The sequence below is a fragment of the Plodia interpunctella genome, chromosome 21 (genome assembly GCF_027563975.2).
Source record: "Plodia interpunctella isolate USDA-ARS_2022_Savannah chromosome 21, ilPloInte3.2, whole genome shotgun sequence".
NCBI lineage: Eukaryota > Metazoa > Arthropoda > Insecta > Lepidoptera > Pyralidae > Plodia > Plodia interpunctella.
In genome coordinates this window covers 7,837,146-7,857,826 of record NC_071314.1, presented here as the reverse complement: position 1 = coordinate 7,857,826, position 20,681 = coordinate 7,837,146, and the positions used below count along the sequence as shown (strand labels likewise).

The 20,681-nt window shown below is 36.3% G+C and overlaps 1 protein-coding gene and 1 non-coding gene across 4 annotated transcripts; both read right to left on the bottom strand.

The window, feature by feature from the left end:
- Positions 1-1,017: 1,017 nt before the first annotated feature.
- On the bottom strand, positions 1,018-10,722 carry LOC128679010 (alpha-tocopherol transfer protein-like). Of its 3 annotated transcripts, XM_053760941.1 has the most exons (8): positions 10,583-10,688; positions 6,974-7,201; positions 4,494-4,630; positions 3,025-3,178; positions 2,483-2,641; positions 2,250-2,343; positions 1,437-1,653; positions 1,018-1,189 (listed from the first exon to the last, which is right to left on the bottom strand). In XM_053760941.1, exons 2-8 carry the CDS (start codon positions 7,102-7,104, stop codon positions 1,038-1,040), a joined length of 1,044 nt encoding a protein of 347 aa, XP_053616916.1. In that variant the 5' UTR covers positions 7,105-7,201; positions 10,583-10,688; the 3' UTR covers positions 1,018-1,037. The 3 variants fall into 3 exon arrangements, with proteins under 3 accessions (XP_053616916.1, XP_053616918.1, XP_053616917.1); XM_053760943.1 differs by lacking the exon at positions 6,974-7,201 and having other exon boundaries at positions 10,583-10,722; XM_053760942.1 differs by lacking the exons at positions 6,974-7,201; positions 10,583-10,688 and adding an exon at positions 5,608-5,660.
- Positions 10,723-12,834: 2,112 nt separating this feature from the next.
- TRNAV-CAC (transfer RNA valine (anticodon CAC)) lies at positions 12,835-12,907 on the bottom strand. The gene has a single exon. It is a non-coding gene; the product is annotated as a tRNA-Val (tRNA).
- Positions 12,908-20,681: the final 7,774 nt, after the last annotated feature.

The following is a 20,681-nucleotide window of genomic DNA, read 5'->3' as shown; positions in this document are numbered from 1 at the left end:
ACTCACTACCCTTCATAAGTGCGGGCAACTCGTTCTACATAGCCGACCGAATGTGCCATAGGATTTCCACTTAGTAACGAAATGAATATAATACACAAGTCTTTCATTTTGTGGTCGTAATACAGTTGATATTCTATTTGTTTCTGAAAATCAGGTGTGAATGTTCTCTAAGAAGAAGTCTGTAGTTGCATCTCTAAGAGTATATTTCCTGCTTCGGTGAAGAAAGACTCAATTAAGAAAACTGCTGAGAAGTCACCATATCACAGATGTCGTTCCACGCTGTACATCAGTCATTACAGATTAACGCAAATACTATAAACTTATTTATTAAAAAGATGAATGGAGATGATGAAGTAGAATGTAAATTTGGTAAATTAAGTAAATGGTTAACTGTGAGTGTTGATAATACGTGCCAATGCCCAAACACAGTTGTAGCACGCGAACTTGTCTTTATTCCAATACACACATTACAGAATGGTTAGTATTTTCGGTGAGTCCTTTTATTTTTTTATCACAGCATTTCCTGGTTTGTGTAAACATACCGAGACATTTTCCCACAACTAATCAATAAAGCGATTTCATAGTTTCAAAAAAAATTCAGAATTTAAAGTTCAGTTTAGGATGATATACCTACATCAATTATTGACGTCAAAAGAACTACTTGAACTAAATCTACCGCCGACTTCCAAAGCGCGGATGAAGATGAAGGGGCGCATCAAACTTCACCGCAGCTTTTATCCAAAGACGTCAATTAACAAATCTAGCTCACGAATTTACATCAATATTTTAAATGTCAAAATTTAAATAATATCACGGTCTTATAACATGACGATCTGACTATTAAATAGATATTATTATATATTTATAGATACTATGTATATATTTAAACAAGTTTTTTACAAAAATGTCATTTTTGCCACGAGTTTTATCACGACATTTTCCCATGGAGGTAGGCGGAACAAGGAATATTTCTTCATCCCTTACAGAATCCACACGGCTCTAAATAAAACACACGAATGCTATAAACCATTTAATCCTCAGTCAATGTCCAACTTCTTGAAGCTGCCCTGGATCCCGAACAGGTCCTCGATTGTGGCCGCCTTCCCCGGCCGCTTCTTCTCGTTCACTCGCTTGTGCCTCTCCTCCGACCAGAACTCCTGGTTCTCTTTCAAACGTTCTATCAATTCACCTGAGAAATAAATTTGATTACTTGGATAACTTGTACACATGCATGTACTCGACAGAAATACAAAAACTACTTTGTCTTTTTTTTAAATATATAATGAGATGAAAATAAAGAATTGAACCATCTCATGTATCAAAACTGTCTGTTGTCTGTCAATTTTTTGGTAAGCTTTGATGCCACATACAATACTGCTTGTGTTATGCCTTATAATACAATCCAAAATTACTTCCAAAATTCTGAATCAACTTACTTTGAATCTCCTTGCGAGTTTTGTACTCTCCGCCGTCTTCTTTGGGCAGTATCCTCCTCGGCACGAACTTCTCCAGCGTGTCGGAGCCGACCTGGTGGATGTTGATTAGGTCCATCAGTGTCTTGTTCAGGAAGGGCCGCAGCATCATCATCAGTTTGTCCATGAACGACGGCGCGTTCAGGAAGTGCACGCTTTTTAGTTTTATCAACATGCAGTTCTGAAAAAATTGATCGAATATTACTCAAAAGTTGAATATTACAACATCAATTTACCTTAAAAACGAAACTTGTTTGGGGGATCAAGATTTGTTCATTCGTTCATAGTATTTTATTGGAAGAAAATTTCATGGTCAACTGCCTGCATTTGAAATTATCTTGCGTGGTCTGATCTATACAATAGTAATAGTGGCAATTTACAATGTAGTTGAAACTAATGGGCATGTGCAGATATGTGATTATTGTCTGCAAGATTAAAGCCTGACATGATATATTTACCACGCATTTTAAACTTAGCTCATTGTAGTAAGATTACTATCTATGTTTCTATACTAAAGAGAGATTAACACTGTCTCTTGATGATTTGTCTTTTATTTTTCTTCTGTGCCTTATCCCTTTCGTCGACCCTCGTCTAATGTCGGCGTCAGGACGGTGTGTCCTCAGTTGTGTCTGCGTATCCAGTCAAACGCGTTCTAATTCTATGGTGAAGATTGTCATCCACGGCTCTGGCGGACGTCCTCTTGTCGTTTTTATTTTTTTACTTTTCTTCTCGATGATATAATAATAAGCTAAGCCTAACAATATAAAATTAACTTACCTGTAAGAAATACAGCACTTGCCGGATGGACATGACCTCCAGCCGCGTGATGTGGCCGATCACCGTCTGGTCCATGTCTATCATCATAACAAACCTGCAAAATTGTGTACGTGTTGTGATTTGAATGTTGCAGCTTTGAATCGTACTCGTAGCATGTAAAGTATAAAAATCCGGCTTATTTAACGTAGTTTTCATTGACTACTGGCTGATAATCTATAATGCAAGTACTTTACCCAGGCCAGGTGCCTTCTTCGTACTGCCAGAGGTCGAACATCATCATAAAGGTCCTGACGCAGTCGTTGAAGATAAAACAGCGAGGGTCGGGGTCCAGCACCCTGAGGTACACCACGCGGTAACCCTCGAGCGTGGGCCATGCCAGGGGAGCAAACAATCTGAAACATGTAGGTAGTAACTTATAGTTTGTAGCTTTTTGAGAAATATTGGTAAATAGGTGTGGTTTTTTTTGTGATAAATAGGTGGAAAAGTGCCTGTGAAGGTTTAATTTCTGAATAAATGCTTTCAAATTCAAAATATTTATTACCATTCAGATTATACAAGTATATCAAGTCTGTGATACATAATTTCTCTTAGCTTTCACTTTGACTATGAAAAGTAGTATGTGACGATCCACGAGAAATGGTACCTTATGAAGGGCAGTCGCTTACTATGCGCATCTGTAATAAAAATGCACAAGTAAAACGTTTTATTCCACTCCCTCCATAAGGTCTTGAGGAACATCTATATCTCGTATAGTGTATGTTACATTGTAACTCACATTTTGTCGAGACAGAACTGAACGCGGCTGTCGAAGCTTCTCTCTTTGAAGAAACTGGTGAAGAGCGTCTTCAGCGTGTAGTGGAGGTCCAGCACCTGCCGCGACACCGTCTGGCTGCGCTCGCAGCAGTGGAACGTGATCATCAGGTCCAGGTCTGAAATTATCAACTATATTATGAGCATACTATTACATTATATTTGTAGTAATTGCCCGTGAATGCTAGAGAGTTACATGCATTGCCCGAGAAATATTATCTCGTCAAATTATTACGTCCTCGTGACATAAGTTCTGCCCTTTTCCGATCTGAAATTGGAATAATAGAAATTATTATAGTATCTTCGACGGTTACCTTTACTTAAGTCTAGAATTTTCGCTAAATTTTACATTCAACTAATCATTTTTCTATTACAATCTTATGTCTATGAGTATATATTTTTTTATTGTTCTTGCTATTGTAATTTCTTTCTATGTAACATCCACAAATTCCCCGACAACATTTTTATTCTCACCATAATTTCTTTTATCACGAAAATTATTTTTCCTTGATCATCGATTTACGCAATACTATAGAACAATTAGACCGTCGAAGGTAACGCATAAGCGAAGTGCTATAATAAGCTATGTCCTTTGCCGATAATTGCTGATAATGATGATTGCGAGCCGGACACTGCTTCCAATGGCCCGTTTACACGAGAAATTGACGTAAAAATGAGTGTTACAAAGGTCAATTTTCAGTCGTATATCTTACTACAAGCACTTCTGTGTCATTTCCATCATTTGAATAGATAATAAAATGTGTTTACTTCCCGTAAATTTTATTATAAGTATGGTCTCTCGGCACAATAGCTTCATATACGTATTTGAGTGTATTTCTGAATATAAGTTATTTAGCTACTATATTAATATATTATGTTATTTGACGACCTCGGTGGCGAAGTGGTAAAGTGCTTGCCTCTGAACCGAGAGGTCCCGGGTTCGATCCCCGGTCGGGTCATGATGGAAAATGATCTTTTTCTGATCTTTTTCTATTTGTTATAAAATATAGTATCGTTGAGTTAGTATCCCATAACACAAGTATAGAACTTACTTTGGGGCTAGCTCAATCTGTGTAATTTGTCCTAATATATTTATTTATTTATGTCTTCCTTGATACTTTATCCCTTACATACAGATAAAACAGAAATGGTTACGATTTTTCTGTGAGATAAAGTTCGAAGGCATAAAGTCACTTTGAGTCACCACGTTTTAGATAAACGTAGTCTTTCTTTCTATATATTTATCTCTCTCTCATGAGAGCGTCGAAACCCAGAATCTGTTTTCTACTTTTTCTCCTCTAATTCCAATGATCTTCGGCACCCTTATTAGTCAGACCATTAACATTCATATCAACCTTGACAGCCAGTATTTTTCCCTTTCTTCTAAGACCAGATGGAAGCAGCATGGCCCACAGGGAAGAGAGAGGTACTCACCCGTCAAGGCGTCCCCTGGCAGGTGCGGCTGTGTCTTCAGCCACTGCCTCAGCTTGTCGATGTCCTCTGGTGATATGTCGGGGTTCTTCTCATACTCTTTCTCCATGGTTATCTGTTTTATTCGAGGCATTTTCACCCTGAAATAGAAAATAATCAGCCTGATTCTAAGATCTAGTGCATAAATGAACATGTGCAAGTAGTTTCCGCTCCAGTGTAAGAAGAATTACTTCATACTTCTCTAACGGATATCGTACGAAGTGATAAAGGAATATAGCATTCTCAGCTGATAAGCAACAACCAGCAATCAAGGAAAAGGTCCAAATCACCAAAATTAAAAGACATCTTTGGACTCCTAGCTTCGGGAGTCACAGTCGAAATTAAATAAAATAAATAAATATATTGGGACAAATGACACAGATTGAGTTAGCCCCAAAGTAAGTTCGAAACTTGTGTTATGAGATACTAACTCAACGATACTATATTCTATAACATATACGTATATAGATAAACATCCAAGACCCAGGTCAATCTGAAAAAGATCATTTTTCATGTTGACCTGACCGGGATTCGAACCCAGGTCCACCAGTGTAGCAGTCCAGTATAATGACCATTAGGCCACGGCGGTCGTTAAGAAAATTCAACTAAACGCGAGGATGAAAGACAGAGAGATTGAGTATGTAAAAATCTACGATATTTCAGTGGCTAAGATGATTTGGTCAAAGCCACGTTTAAGAGTCCAAATGAGCACTCATGCTGGTACAAATATAATTTTAATAACATTTCTGACTACAGCTGAACTCTCTTGTTCATCATCCATCTCGCTAATGATCAAAATCGCTACGGCCACGTGGTCCGACTTCGTTTATCTTCTTCATAGTCGTATACCTCATGGCTAAGGGTCGTGGTCATTACGTGGGATGAAACACACACAACAACTTCCTTGGCATTATTAATGGAGTGGAGTGTCATTGCCTTCTCAATTTCATACACAAGTTAATAATAATAAACAAGTGTGCAGGAATCCTCACGATGTTTTCCTTCACCGGAAGCAAGTGGTGATCGATGAAAACTACTATACATGAGTCAGATTGGTATTCGGAGATCGGATTCGAACCTGGGTCCTTTCGATCCACAGTCGGACGTCTTGACCATTACACCGCAATCTCTTCCTTTATGAAGTAAATAAAAAACAATGTATCTGTTCAAACAGTGGGCCCTTAGAATTCCGTTCCCTTTTCTCTTAAGGTATTCATGGGTTTTGATACGTTTTTCGCTATTATTTATTTATATATCCGCGAAGTCGCTACGTCGGAATGGGTTGATAGTGTAGTGTGGTAATAACGGCCTATTTTTTCCTTTTCTGTCAACCAATTATTCAATCTAAAGTTTATTTCCATTATACGTACACAGATTAGAATAAAGACCAGTTTGTATATAGCATATAATTGCGCGCCAATCTCTGGCAAATGTCGTTTTTGAAATATTATCAACCAATTATATCTAGAAATATATAATAATACTTAGTTGTAACATTATATAAGTGTGTGCACTTGGTAACAATAGAAAATTGGAAACCACTATACACATTACAATATGCAAATATCTACGTACAGTTAACAGCACATCAAACTGCCTAAATTCCTTGCAAACTCGCCTCTATACCGCGTTATAGAGGTTCATGCAAGGTAACTTGATGTGCTGTTGACTGTACCTACAACACACATTTTTTTCTAAAAGTGGATGCAGAAAATGTGCTTTAAATTATCGATGGTTGCCTATTTCCTTAATTAATGATAATAGCGAAGCATTGTTATGCACATATATTCAAACATTCGCAAATTAATTTTGTAGAAATAAATTACGTGCAATGAATATTGAAGAACAATTCAAGATTCTTCGATATTTGTGTATGAACATGAATGAGCCATTATTCATGAGCCGACATGAACCTTCACAAATTGTATGTAACAAAAAACATCAAGTATCAGTAATTCCTTCGAAGGAATTTGTAGATAAACTAAAGTGAACAGAGTTGAGATTATTTTACTTATTTTAATTTTATTTTAGTTTACTTTTTGCATAATTTCGCTTCTGGCTATTTCTAGCGTTTCCTAAGTAACATAATAGTTCTATTTTACTATTCAATTACCAAGTCTGTATTGGTCCAATATGCCAACAGGTAGCTTGCAGCATACGACGCGCAAGTTTACACATAGTCGCCCATCCATTAGAATGCAATTGAGACGTGATATTTACTCAAGCGAGCACGCGACATAGTTTACATTCATAACACGGATTCACAATATTTTCCGCGCGACACGTCGAGCTGAGTAACTACGACTGCTTTTAAACAACTTTTGATACGTAACAAATAAATATACCTATAGTAAAACTGTGGTATTCTAAAACTTTTATCTGTGATCAGGTATGATAGAAGAAGATGGAAAATGGGCAACGATATCACTCCACCTGCGTCTCACCTGCCCAGTCTTCCAGCTTCTTCCTCAGCCGTTAACCATCGGACGGAGCCCGGAAACCTCTTGCCTACTTTTTTCTGTACTTCGCAAGTTTTTTCGCATCCTAGTTTTCGGATCATCGAGACATCTCTCATTTACATATCAAGCAGCAGTTTTTGGATTTAGTCCTTCCGGCACGACCAGGCGTATTTTATCCATTGATTTGGAATCGGTGGATATAGGTGCCTAATCCTGGAAAATATCGTACTAGCATGGTGTGGTATTGTGGCGACATCTACCACGCCACATGCACAACGGCGCAGATGTAAAAAGCCGACCAAACGCAACTAATAACAAGCCACACAAGTGATCCAGGACACTACGGACAGATGGCACAACGGTCGACTCACTATGGACAGCTAACAAGCCTAGACCGCGCAGACAGTGCGTTTTCGATTGGAAGCATAAATACAACCTCCGACATGACACCGTTGGAGCCGTGCGGTTCCCCAGGCGCAACACCTAGCCTGGCGGGAAGATCTTCCCTTTGTGGCGGTCGAGCATAATCACCTAGCTCCCGCTACAAGTGGTGACCCCGACGTGATTGAAAGCAGCCTTCGTCATCATCACACCCGACGTGATTGAAGCAGCCATCGCCAACGTCGTACTCTCCAATCTTCACCATCACTCCTCGCACCCTCATTGGTCTCAAGTCAGCAGCAAACAGTCACTCGCAGCAGCAAGCCATCACTCATCTTCAAGGGCATCTACAGGACCATCGCAGCCGACGCAACGCGCTTCCTGGTTCTGGCACCCGCAACTCTCTTCGACTTCATCGACGCCGACGCACCCTGCAGCCCACGTCTGGACGCGCGCACTCACCGGCGTGGCAGCCATGTAGGGACCGGTGCCAACAAGTCATATTCCGCTCACGACAGTCTCGACTCACCGCAGACTACGAGCTCAACCTACGCATCCCGACTCACTGGGACATCGAGTAACATGGCACACACGAGAAGCACAGACTGCACATCAAGACTTCATCAGACCTTCGGTCTTGGGGAGGAGTAATGTGGCGACATCTACCACGCCACATGCACAACGGCGCAGATGTAAAAAGCCGACCAAACGCAACTAATAACAAGCCACACAAGTGATCCAGGACACTACGGACAGATGGCACAACGGTCGACTCACTATGGACAGCTAACAAGCCTAGACCGCGCAGACAGTGCGTTTTCGATTGGAAGCATAAATACAACCTCCGACATGACACCGTCGGAGCCGTGCGGTTCCCCAGGCGCAACACCTAGCCTGGCGGGAAGATCTTCCCTTTGTGGCGGTCGAGCATAATCACCTAGCTCCCGCTACAGTATCAATATATATATGTACTTACTATATATGTAGAGCGTAAAGTCATTGTCAAATAAGAAAGGCGGTGCTTTTGCTGTCTGTCCATCTATGTACAGTTATGAAAAAATATTGTCTCACAAAGTCACAAACCGAGAGAATTCAATATAAATAATGACCTGCCTAGCTGGTCTGCAAAAACAGTTAGCACATTATTGTAAGGTTAAACGAGTAATGAGTTGATCAGATCGGTCGACTAGAATGGCGAGTGTTTTGTCGAGTTTGATTGTAGGAATAATTTCCAAAACTCTTTTACCAGTAGGTAGGCATAATAGGAAACTTTTTATACTCCCACGGAAACAAAGCCCCGGTACGCATCTAGTTTATATAATAATTTTACCTTATCAATCAGAACAAAATGAAAAAAAATTGGAATATACATATAGAGGTCTCAAGAACATACTAACGGAGTAGGTCACCACGAACCGGTATAATTACTTACTTTGAAGGGAAAAACAAGCTACCTTAAAATATATTGATCTAAGTAATTAAACATATTTAAAAAAACTATTATAAGGTAAGTATAACAGCTAATTAACTAACTATTATTGGGCTGATAGCTGAACGAATGGCTGCAAAAATCGCATAACAGTAAATGTAGTTTTTGAAAAGGAAGGCATATATATATATATATATATATATATATATATATATATATATATATATATATATATATATATATATATATATATATATATAATAATCAGCACTCGGATCACAATCATAACCTGTTTTGATATACCTTTTGACTATGTACATTATGTACTTTTATATATTATTAGAAAAAAAAAACATTGCAAGAAACAATAATGGTAAGCCGATCTGGCATGATAGGGACCAACACTGTTCAAATGAGTTTCTTTCGGAATTTCTTCTCAGCAGTGATCGTTCCGAAATGCCAGTAGTTTGTAGCTTGTGAGAAATAACTATAAATATAAAGATTGACGAGAAAAAGTGCCTGTGAAGGTCTAATTTCTGAATAAATGATTTGAATTTTGAATTTGAATAATATAAAAACTAAAATTAATACGAGTATTTTATGTATTCTGTACTGGTATAGTGTGAGCCAGGAACCAGGCTACTTCGATGTTGGACTGAGTTCGATACGAACGAGTTCCATAACTCAGTTAAGAAATTAAAAGCTTGCTCTGTTTTTTTTTACTACATTCATACACTTTTTTTATTTATCTGATAACTTAAAAAATATTTTTATAAATATCAACCTGTACTATAAAAATATCATTATATCAAGTTTACACTCACAATTTACTTGTTATTGTCTAAATCAACACTTAATTATTCCTTTTTTTATTTCCGGTTTTTTTTTTTAAATTATGACCTCTGTATTCATTTTCCTCGTGTCTGAGGGTCGTGGTCACATCATGACGTAACATGAAACGCACAGAACTGTCATAACACAGCAGATAAACCACTATTTTGATATTGTCTCCATGAAACTATATGAAACGACGCTTTTCAATGAGGCTTGATCGTTTGCTTCGTACCGTCAAGAAATGTACTAACGGTACTTAAAAATTTAAAAAGAGATCCCTCGCTTTTCATCGTGGGATTTTTATATTTAGGTGTGTTGATTGAGTGTGCTTTAAGGAATATATGCTTGCTCAAACTGCAATAAACACACTAATCATCGCATAAGTTTTTGACCGTATAAGGAGTGTAAGTCGTGTGTGATATGGATAATTGGCGAGACTTTTTCTCAAAATACTTATACTATATTTCTTAAATATTATATTTTTGATTTAGTATATATGTATTAGTATATATTAGGACAAATCACACAGATTGAGCTAGCCCCAAAGTAAGTTCGAGACATGTGTTATGGGATACTAAGTCAACGATACTATATTTTATAACAAATACATATATAGATAAACATCCGAGACCCGGGTCAATCAGAAAAAGAACATTTTCCATCATGACCCGACACCTCTCGGTTCAGAAGCAAACACTTTACCACTGCGCCACCGAGGTCGTCAAAATAATTACTAAATTAGATTAATTGAATTCTTACTCATTTAATCATTAGACTGCCAAAAAATAGTTATTGGTTTAATACCTTAACTAAGTGCCTCAAACGATTTAAAAGCCAAAATAACCTTTACATATTCCCAGATAATAATCATAAAAATTTTCATCAAAACAATAAATGAAGAATAACAAAGAACCACATACAACAATAGATAGCAAAGATGTCCCACTTACTTAATCAACTGTTAAGTAGCAAAAAAAATCACGTATTCACTTAATTCCACTTATGCACCATCACACGGCCAGGTACAATCGCGCACAGAACTACACTGACATCTAGACAGCCCCAAGCCTGAACAGCTTCACAGATCGCCAGATTGTTTTTTACATTATCTTCACAACAATAACCATTAATTATGTTAATAAAGCATGTGATTATAATTAGTTGACTTTATGACTATTGAAATGGCCTTAATAGAAGCACAAGTGAAAAAAATATTGTGATAATGAGGGTGTTTTCAAAGATATGACAGAAAAATGTCACATATTTTTGGACTCGCCCAAACGCTCCATACTATCTAAATGACACGAACAAGTAACGTCACAAATTGCTAAAATATTCGTTCAGAAATAGCTTTCTTCCCGAGAGGTCCCGGGTTCGATCCCCGGTCGGGTCATGATAGAAAATGATCTTTTTCTGATTGGCCCGGGTCTTGGATGTTTATCTATGTATATATATGTTATAAAATATAGTATCGTTGAGTTAGTATCCCATAACACAAGTATAGAACTTACTTTGGGGCTAGCTCAATCTGTGTGATTTGTCCTAATATATTTATTTATTTATAGTGATATAATTTTATATAGTCTTCTATATACTAAATAGAAGTTGTTACAAAATTTTAGTTGTTTATAATGGTTGAGTTTGTTTTTATAATTTCATACTTTTTGAAAATGGACTTTCCAACCAATTTCAAATCTACGTATAGTTAATAATCCAGGCTACCAGCTGCAATGTTACAGTCTAAGAATTATCTTAATGATTCTAAATATATATATATTTTACCTAGACTATGCATATGTTTTACAATTCTGTGACCTTGTCAACTACCCTATTAAACCGGTTAGAACAGGATACAAAAAGTATATAATAAGTATTATTAAAACTAATATAATGGGCGGAAATACGAATGCCTTTATTTATGTTACACTTTCATGATAAAACCGTTCAGCCGTCGCTTTTGGAGCATTTGATTATGGACACCGGCCACAATCCTTCTAATATTATAAATGCGAATTGTGAGGATGTGTGTATGTATGTTTGATTGTTACTCTTTCACGCAAAATCTTGAATAACACATAGGATAATTTAAATTAATTAACACATTGATATTTGCGGAGTTCTAAAATAAAATCTTCACATAAAGATTTACCCAAAGTATCTACCGTATTTACCATCTTTTCTATTGCTATTTCGTACCTATATTATAGAATTTTTTTTACGACTTGATTACGACTCTCTCTATCTCTCTCCCTCATCTCCTTTACATATTACCGTGTTCGTTTGGGGCTGTGATGCCGCGTAATCCAGGATCAGCGTAAAAAATAACCTGTGGTTTATAATACGGTTGTTTATAACCTAAAAACGTTTGCCCTCTCCGTAACATTGTCATCAGTTAACATGCTTTACCTCGATTACAACAAGAATAAACGTGTACTTACATTAAAATTACCGTCGTTTCAACTTTAGGTATCACATAATATAAATGTTTCCAAGGTCATCAAAACACGCGGAAAACATTTTTTTACATTAAACATGTACTTAGTTACCTAAATATTAAAATTGGCATTAGTATTAAGGTTTTTTTTTATACTATACCAACATACATTACCTGAAATAAAATCATATACTTATTATTAACACTACATAAAACAAAGTCGCCCTCCGCGTATGTCTGTTTCAAAGATTTCTTCTTTTAAATCACGCAACGGGTTTTGATACCTACAGTTTTCACAAGGTTTATAGATCTCATGAGGAAGCCGGGTCGGATCGCTAGTTTATTATTGTTTTACACTTGTATAAAATATTACCTATATATTGACTCGAAGGATAGATTGTTCTGATAAACATTTGACATGTTTACTTCTATTTTCTACTCACAGGACATAGTAGGTATTACTCCTAGTTATCTCACTCAAAAAATCCCCAAGTGGCGTATTTTGAAACTTGAATTTAATTGCAATACACCGCTTTTAGGTTTATCTATAACTTCATGGATACTCATTGCAATTTCTCCTGACATTTTAATATAGCAATATTTCAAGATTGTCATTGCTTACTATTGTAGTCCAGGCGTTGAATATTTTTATGACAACTGAAATGTTCTGGAAAAATTCTATATATATGATAAGTATAATAGAATAAAATAAAATGTAGAAAATCCTAAATAAAGGTAAAATAATAAAAATATAGAAAAAAATAACACTGTTTCCGCCCGGGATCGAACCGGGGGCCTTGTGCGTGTGAAGCACACGTGATAACCGCTACACTACGGAAACTTAAGAAAAGGTGTCCAAATTATCCATTGCTTGGTTTATTATTAAAAACTTCGTATATTCGTATAAACTTACAATACCCCGAGTATTGTTACAGAATCTTTGTCTACAAAGAATCAATATTATACTATTACGGAACTTAACACACACATTTCAAGAAATGTAACTAAAGCGACGTATGTATGTTTGATAGAATAGGCTAACTCTTATCTGGAACTAATTTTTTTATCTACCAAAACAAAAACTTGTATCTATAAGTAGGTAATGTACTTTTGGTCATAATATACAAAGAAAGCCGAAACTATACATTACTAGAGGCACAAGCTTAGCCTTAAAAATATATTAACATGCAGATATTCCTACAGAATCGTAATATCTACCTATAAATTGTCAGCAGTAAATTTGTTAAAAAAAAACAATACAATCGCTCTAGATAATTAATATGAACTGGGACCATGAGTCATAGTAAAACTTTTACTTTCAATAGCGAAGTAGTACAGTAGTTCAGTTTGTGAACCGATTCGTGAGACTCAATGAAATCGAAAGTGAAGGGGTGACAATCGACTATAATATCGATACTGTACAAGATAAGATCAATTTTATATCGCTCCTGTTTTATAATACCGATTGAACTGTCATCTGGCTGTCAATGGTTATTAATTTGATTAATTATATGTGAATGATGGTTGCTTGGATCTCATTATTGGTTAATTATCCGTTTAATAACTCAACAAATCGTTGGTACTGCTGTGATACGTTACTCCCCATTGAAACTACACACTTGGGCATTTGTCTCACAGTTTTTCGATGCTAGTTAGATTTATTTGTAAATATTTTTGAGATAATTGAATATTAAATTTAGAGCATCAGTAGCTATCGTTTTAGTCCATGATAATAGTAAATCCACGCGATATACATTCCCCTCCCTCATCTCCCAATGATCCCGGTTGCGTTCGGGACTGTAACGCCGCGAAGCCCAAGGTAAGCGTAAAAATAACCTAAAACTTTTGAAAATTCTGCTTTGATTTTAAAACCGGCCGTCTGCCCGACGTAAACTGTCCTTGGGAATGTTATTGTTTGCCTACGATTAATGCTATATATGCACTTAGTGGTACGACATATACAGGAGGATATAGAGTGGTCCTATTCGTGGGCGGAACCACACTTTTATTAACCAAACATTTATCGCTCATATAGTCGAAGAAAACAACAATTAGACCTCACAGCCGTCTACAGCTACGACAGCGCGTTTAACCGAAAATAAATCTTTGGTTTTTCGTCTCTCCGAAAATGCTCATCTTTTTTGCCGACATCGACAAAAAGTATCGACGTGGGCACAACTCTAGCGGTCGTGAGTCGAAACCGAAAGTGACGCCCGTGAGAACCGGGCCGCCGATCAACAAACGAACCAGATTCGAGCGAGATACTTCGGCTTTGCTCGTGATCTAATAGCGGCAACTTTTATAATATTACCAATGGTTTAGGAAGTAACAATTTATAGTTCCATTTATATTAGATTAACTGCGCCCGAAGGCTTTGCTCCGTTTCAAGTTGTATTCGATTTCGTTTCTATATATCTATTTCCTTGGATAACTTTATATTGTAAATAAATAATAATAAATAAATATATTAAGACAAATCACACAGATTGAGCTAGCTCCAAAGTAAGTTCGAGATTTGTGTTATGGGATACTAACTCAACGATAATATATTTTATAATAAATACTTATATAGATAAACATCCAAGAACCGGGCCAATCAGAAAAAGATCATTTTCCATCATGACCCGACCGGGGATCGAACCCGGGACCTCTCGGTTCAGTGGCAAGAACTTTACCACTGCGCCACCGAGGTCGTCAATAACTATATTATAGATATGTATCCATATCTATAATATATGTGGGGTTATGATTTTTTGTTTATGATTTGTTACATTTCTAAGTCGGGCAAGTTGATGTAAAATCGAGTATACATATTCTGTAGGACTTTTAAAAGCAATCAGACTTGACAGAAATGATGGAAAGTGTCTATTTGTATAGCTATGATTAGGTCAGAGATCATGAACCAAAAACCTCAACCAGTCCGACCTGCCTCAGAAGGCAGAGGAAATGTGGAAAGTGAAATCCGGAGATCTACAAGCAGGGTACTTGAGGTCACTGACGTTAGATACGCAGGTACCGTCATGGATATACTTGGGGTCAACAATCTTATTAAGCACTAGTAGTAAGTTACTAGCACTAATGACTCGCCCTCGTGAATTTCTCTGCGAAAACAGTACGATTTTCATACATAGTTTCATCCCTCATTTTAGACAATTAAAGTTTGATTTTTGAAAAAAAGTAGTCATATGAACGGGGGTCTTAAACTACATGCATACCAAATTTTATCATAATCGGTCCAGCGGTTTAGTCGTGAAAGCGGAACAGACAGACAAACTTTCGAATTATAATATTATAAGTATTAATTATGTGCGTTTATGTAAGGTAAACTTAACATCTGTTATAATAGACAGGTAGTTAAGAAAAGACTGTGATAGAAATTAAGCTACTGTTATATTCAGTCATAACAACTTTAACACCCCATCCACTAAGGCGGGGAGGTATACGTTTAAACTTAGTTTCTACGCATATCTCAATCACAAGTCAAAATCCTTGGGAAAACCACAAAACTCATGATTCATAATAAGGCAACCAGTCGGACATTAAGCACTTAATATCAGCTCAGAGTTGACGAAACCATTAATCTCTTCTAGCTCTGTAAATGTTACAGTTTTGTTTAGATTGGGCGAGCTGACTTGACTGAAAGCGAATATTGCCAGTGCAAAGAATGGTAGAGGTCCTAACATTGAACCTTGAAGAACGCCAACTTTATCATTTTCAGTTTTTTAGGCAATTTCCCTATATTCCTTTTTGGTTTACAAATAATACCTAAATGAGTATATTATTATAATATTTTATACTGGATCCTATTAATCCTAACTAATATTATAAATGCAAAAGTATGTTTGTTAGTTATCTACCTTTTCACGCTATATCTACTCAACCAATCTTCTTCAAACTTTGCATACATGTAGGCTGAAGTATGAAGAAGGACATAGGATAGATTTTGTCCCGGAAAATAATTGTTCCCGTGGAAGATTTACGCGGGCGAAGCCGAGGGCAGAAGCTAGTAGTTTACAAATCAGTTCTTAATTTAGATCAAATATTATTAACAAGATTATAAACATGATTTGATACTTTACTTAAAAGTTAGTTGAGCTCCCAAGAAAATTGTGTGATAGCTTGATAGGAAAACCATCATTAACTTTGTCTATTAAGTGACAATAGACCTAAGTTACGCCAATGTGAATATCGCTAAAACCTGAAATGTCAGGGCGATTCAGTGAGTGCAGTTGTGAGATCGGCTGGATGCAACCTTTGCGGGTAATTGGATGGAACAACGCTGCGCCCGCGCAAGATATCAAACTGCATTTCTATAAAATAATAATCAGATTACGGATAACAAATTATTATACACTGTGAGAAGAAAAGACAAAACACCATGAGTTTTTTTTATTAAAATGAAGTTTTTTGACACGAGTTTTTATTATCGTCATCCAGATCTCCCGATGTTATTAATATTCATTCAACATCAAAAATCGTTTCTTCATAGGGAGCCGATCCTGGGTGCACCATTAGGTCTTGCTTATAATGATCATCACAATAATCATAAGCGGTGATGGTGTAACGGTTAAGAGCCTGTGAACCGAAAGGTCCCAAGTTCGAATCCTACTCGTACCACATGAGTTTGTATACCAATCTGACTTATGTATAGTAGTTTTCATCGACCATCACTCGCTTCCGGTGAAGGAAAACATCGTGAGGAAACCTGCACACTGGTTGATCATAAACTTGTGTGTGAAATGGAGAAGGCAATGGCAAACCACTCCATTAATAGTGCCAAGACAGTCGTCGTCGACCCTCAGCAATGAGCAATACGACTATGAAAAGAAGATCACAATCATCTAAAAGTTTACATATGTATGAATGAATATGCATTTGTATTTACTTCTAAATTGAGTTGTTAGGTTCCACCTGAACAAACACAGTTACTTGCTTAGTACATACATACTCGTAAAAGCTGTATTTGATTTCAACTTTGTAATAATTCCATTGTTACTTGCAAGACAAAGCACATAAAACATTCTAAGTTTATATCAGGTCGGGTCATGATGGAAAATGATCTTTTTCTGATTGGCCCGGGTCTTGGATGTTTATCTATATATGTATTTGTTATAAAATATAGTATCGTTGAGTTAGTATCCCATAACACAAGTCTCGAACTTACTTTGGGGCTAGCTCAATCTGTGTGATTTGTCCTAATATATTTATTTATATTTATATACTTCAATAAATGTTTTAAAATTAATTTCTTATTTTGTCTTTAGGTACAGATTCAATATATTGTATTAAGTATAGTTAGCTTCGGCATTTTTCGAAACTGCCAATCGTTATAAGTCAAACCTCGCTAACTACACGTCTGTCTGTCTGTCTGTAATGTATTAGCTCGTCTAGATATAACAGCCCTACATTATCATATCAGATAGGTCGGCGAGTGATAAGAGCAACTTTCCATGTTTCGTCACATGTGTGGGACGTGTGAGGGGTACCGTCAGCAAACAAGAAATAGATCTAAAGGACACGTTTGATTCTGGATATAAATATTTATGTATAAAACTCTCAGAAGATAGAATCGGAATTTCTATTAAAAAAGCGAAAAGTTCTATTATAAAAGAGGTTTGTAACTGGATAACTCATTCTAGAATCAATAAAATTTCCACGGGTATAGGCCTTAACTTTTTTCGCGCCATTTCCTACGTCCTGTGTTAGTCTCATTCATCGCTTTCTCATGACCCAAACAACGTCACCAGCGGGCTGGTGATTTATCAAACTATCTTGTAAGAGAATAGAATATCCTAGTTAAATTATAAATTCCTATTAAATTGGAGTATTTCTTTTAGAGAGGCCTTTTTTGTACATCCAGTTTGTGATTTGTGCAACAAAAAAAAAATTGTTGAATAAACAATAATATCAAATAAAAACATTCGTCAAACAAATACTTATAAAAATACGTACTTCGACAATCGTTTATCGTTAATAAAAGCTTTTTAGGTATTGAAATTTAAAATATCATTAAAGAAATAATATAAGTAATTATTTTTTCTTTTCTGCAAACCGTACAAAAATCTAATTCAGTACGTCTATAGCGCGCATTGCGAAGATAAATAGAATTGCACTTTAACACTTCCTGTGCTATCCACCTTAGCACCTCGCAATAAGGTCGGTTATTCAGTTTGTGGACCGCACAATAAGCTGGCAGGAGCTGCTGATTTGCGGTAGACCGGTCAGGTTTTCTGAGAAGGTGCCGTAATGATCCAATGTTAGAAAGTTGGGTGTGTGTCCTTTTTGTGGACCTCTTGCACTAATAAGCAAAATCAATAAAAACTTCCTAAGCTATGTAGCTATGAAGGTCGTATTGGTAATATTAGTTCACTAGTCTGTGAGCGACTATTTGCCACTTAGCTGCTTTGCGATTCCGTAAAACTCGAAAATAACATCACATCACATCACTGATACTTGTCAAATAATTTTCACTTCTCCTGGCCTTGACCTCTGGTTGTCGTAAGTCATGTCCAATGCCTTTAGGTGACTTGAATTTAATCTGGCAACAGCTATAGCAAGAATATAATCCATTTATAAATTTACATTATTTCTTTTGACAGCACCTCGCCCGTCTAGAGTTCCGGTAGTCTTGTTGAAGTTGAAGCTAAAACAGATTGTATTGATGGATTTTTTGGATCGAAATCTCAGAAAGAGCAACAATTTATCGATATAAAATCGATAAAATCGTTTGGCTGCTCCGATTTTGATTGGAAAGAATTAAAAAAAAAATTGGAAACTTTCAAGTCATAAATTCCTTGTCAAATTTAATCGACAGCAGCGACTCCTTCAACGGGAAATATATTTTTGTCAGTCTGTAATGATGATGCAGTATATCCGGTCAGGTACAGTGAACTCGAAAATAAATTATCTTTAAGACAAAAATAGCGACTGTTACATAACGGCGCGCGCACCGGAAAATTGCGACCGGCCGCCTTTGCGAAAGAATCATTTATTTATTATTTTCCGGTTAATTATATCGATTCACTACAATTAAATAGTTAACAGAAGTAACTGTTATATTATATCACATTAGATTGAGTAACAAAGCGCCTACTGCTGCTTGGACACCGGAGTTAACACATTCTATTGGAAGCGTATAACATGACTTCATGTCTACGTACATCTGTACTTTTCCTCAATCCTAATAATTCTACTAATATTATAAATGCCAAAGTTTATGAGAATTACGCCCTTATTCATAGGGCCTCCAGGGTCAAATTAATTTGCAGTACCTTACACACACGATAGCAGTTGCAACTGCACATTAAGGCCACTGCACTAAGTTCGGAAGTGTTTGAATTGACAAAAAATGTAAACAGAATCAATTACATAACGACCTTTTGGTTTTTCGAACCTTCGCCTTGAAGCTATAGCCGTGGAGAACGGATTAAAATTTGGGTACTAATCGATTAAAAAAACCTTCAGATTCAATATAGCTTTCTACACTTCTCCAAGCGGATCCACTGTTTTGATCAACATATTGGAATCTAAAGTATTTATGTGAAAATATCTCACAATGAATAACATAACTCAGGTGAGTACTTTATAGTACTATAAATATATACTTATTACTGTACAATTATATACAACAATAAATAATTGTCAAAATCAAAATCAAAATCAAATCATTTATTCAGAAATTAGGCCTCCACAGGCACTTTTTCACGTCATATTCTAAATTAAATGATGTTTACCAACGCTACAAACTACTAGCATTTCGGAACGACCACTGTTGAGAAGAAATGCCGAAAGAAACTCATTCAAACAGTGTTGGTCCCTATTATGCCAGAAGGGCTTACCATTTTTTAAATATAAATTTATGTATAATTTTTTATCAGTAATATAACAATGTAAGTACACAATAAAGTACATGGTCAAAAGGTATACTGAAACATATTATGATTGTGATCAAGTGCTGATGAAAGGAAAATATATATACCTATTGTCACTAAGCTTTATCGTTAACAATCAGTGAATATTTTCTTTCTTCATTTTCACAAAATCTTGAGAATAATACTCAAGATTTTGTGATTTAATCGAAGTCAATGGAACCAAAGATAAACGAATCGTGCGTAAAAATTCCAAGAAAATCGTTGCGTATTTCTATTTGTAAACTACCTAGAAATACGGAACCCGCTCGTTCCTCTTGGTCACACCTGACCGTTATTCTCGCACCGACCAATTTTGCGGATATTATCAGATCCACAGATATTTATCTAGAACCTGTAGCGTTGTTTTACAAATACTGTGATTACACAAGAGATATATTATTTGCGATTTGCGCGTACCTACTCAAAATGATCGAGTTACGTTTTACACAATATTTCACAGAGGTCATTCTGTAGTCTGTTACACAGCCAACAGCACATCAATCTGCCCAAATTAAATACAAATAAAGCTATTCCTACCACATAGTTGTTTTTATTTTATATTTTAACCCAAAGATTTTTGATGTGTGAGATTTTGAGAGAGAGGTGTAATGTTAGAAAAGAATATCGATTAAGATGGCGTCAAGTTGAAAATTTTGAAAGAAAGAAAGAAAGAAAGAAAGAAAGAAAGAACTCTCACGAGATGTG

Bases quoted from the DNA above. Each gene is read 5' to 3' on its own strand.
- LOC128679010 (XM_053760941.1), bottom strand. From the start codon at position 7,104: ATGAGAGATGTCTCGATGATCCGAAAACTAGGATGCGAAAAAACTTGC. The intron at 3,179-4,493 runs GTGAGTACCTCT...TGATAATTTCAG, and splicing joins GCCAGGGGACGCCTTGACGG to ACCTGGACCTGATGATCACG. The intron at 1,190-1,436 runs GTAAGTTGATTC...TTTATTTCTCAG, and splicing joins AACTCGCAAGGAGATTCAAA to GTGAATTGATAGAACGTTTG.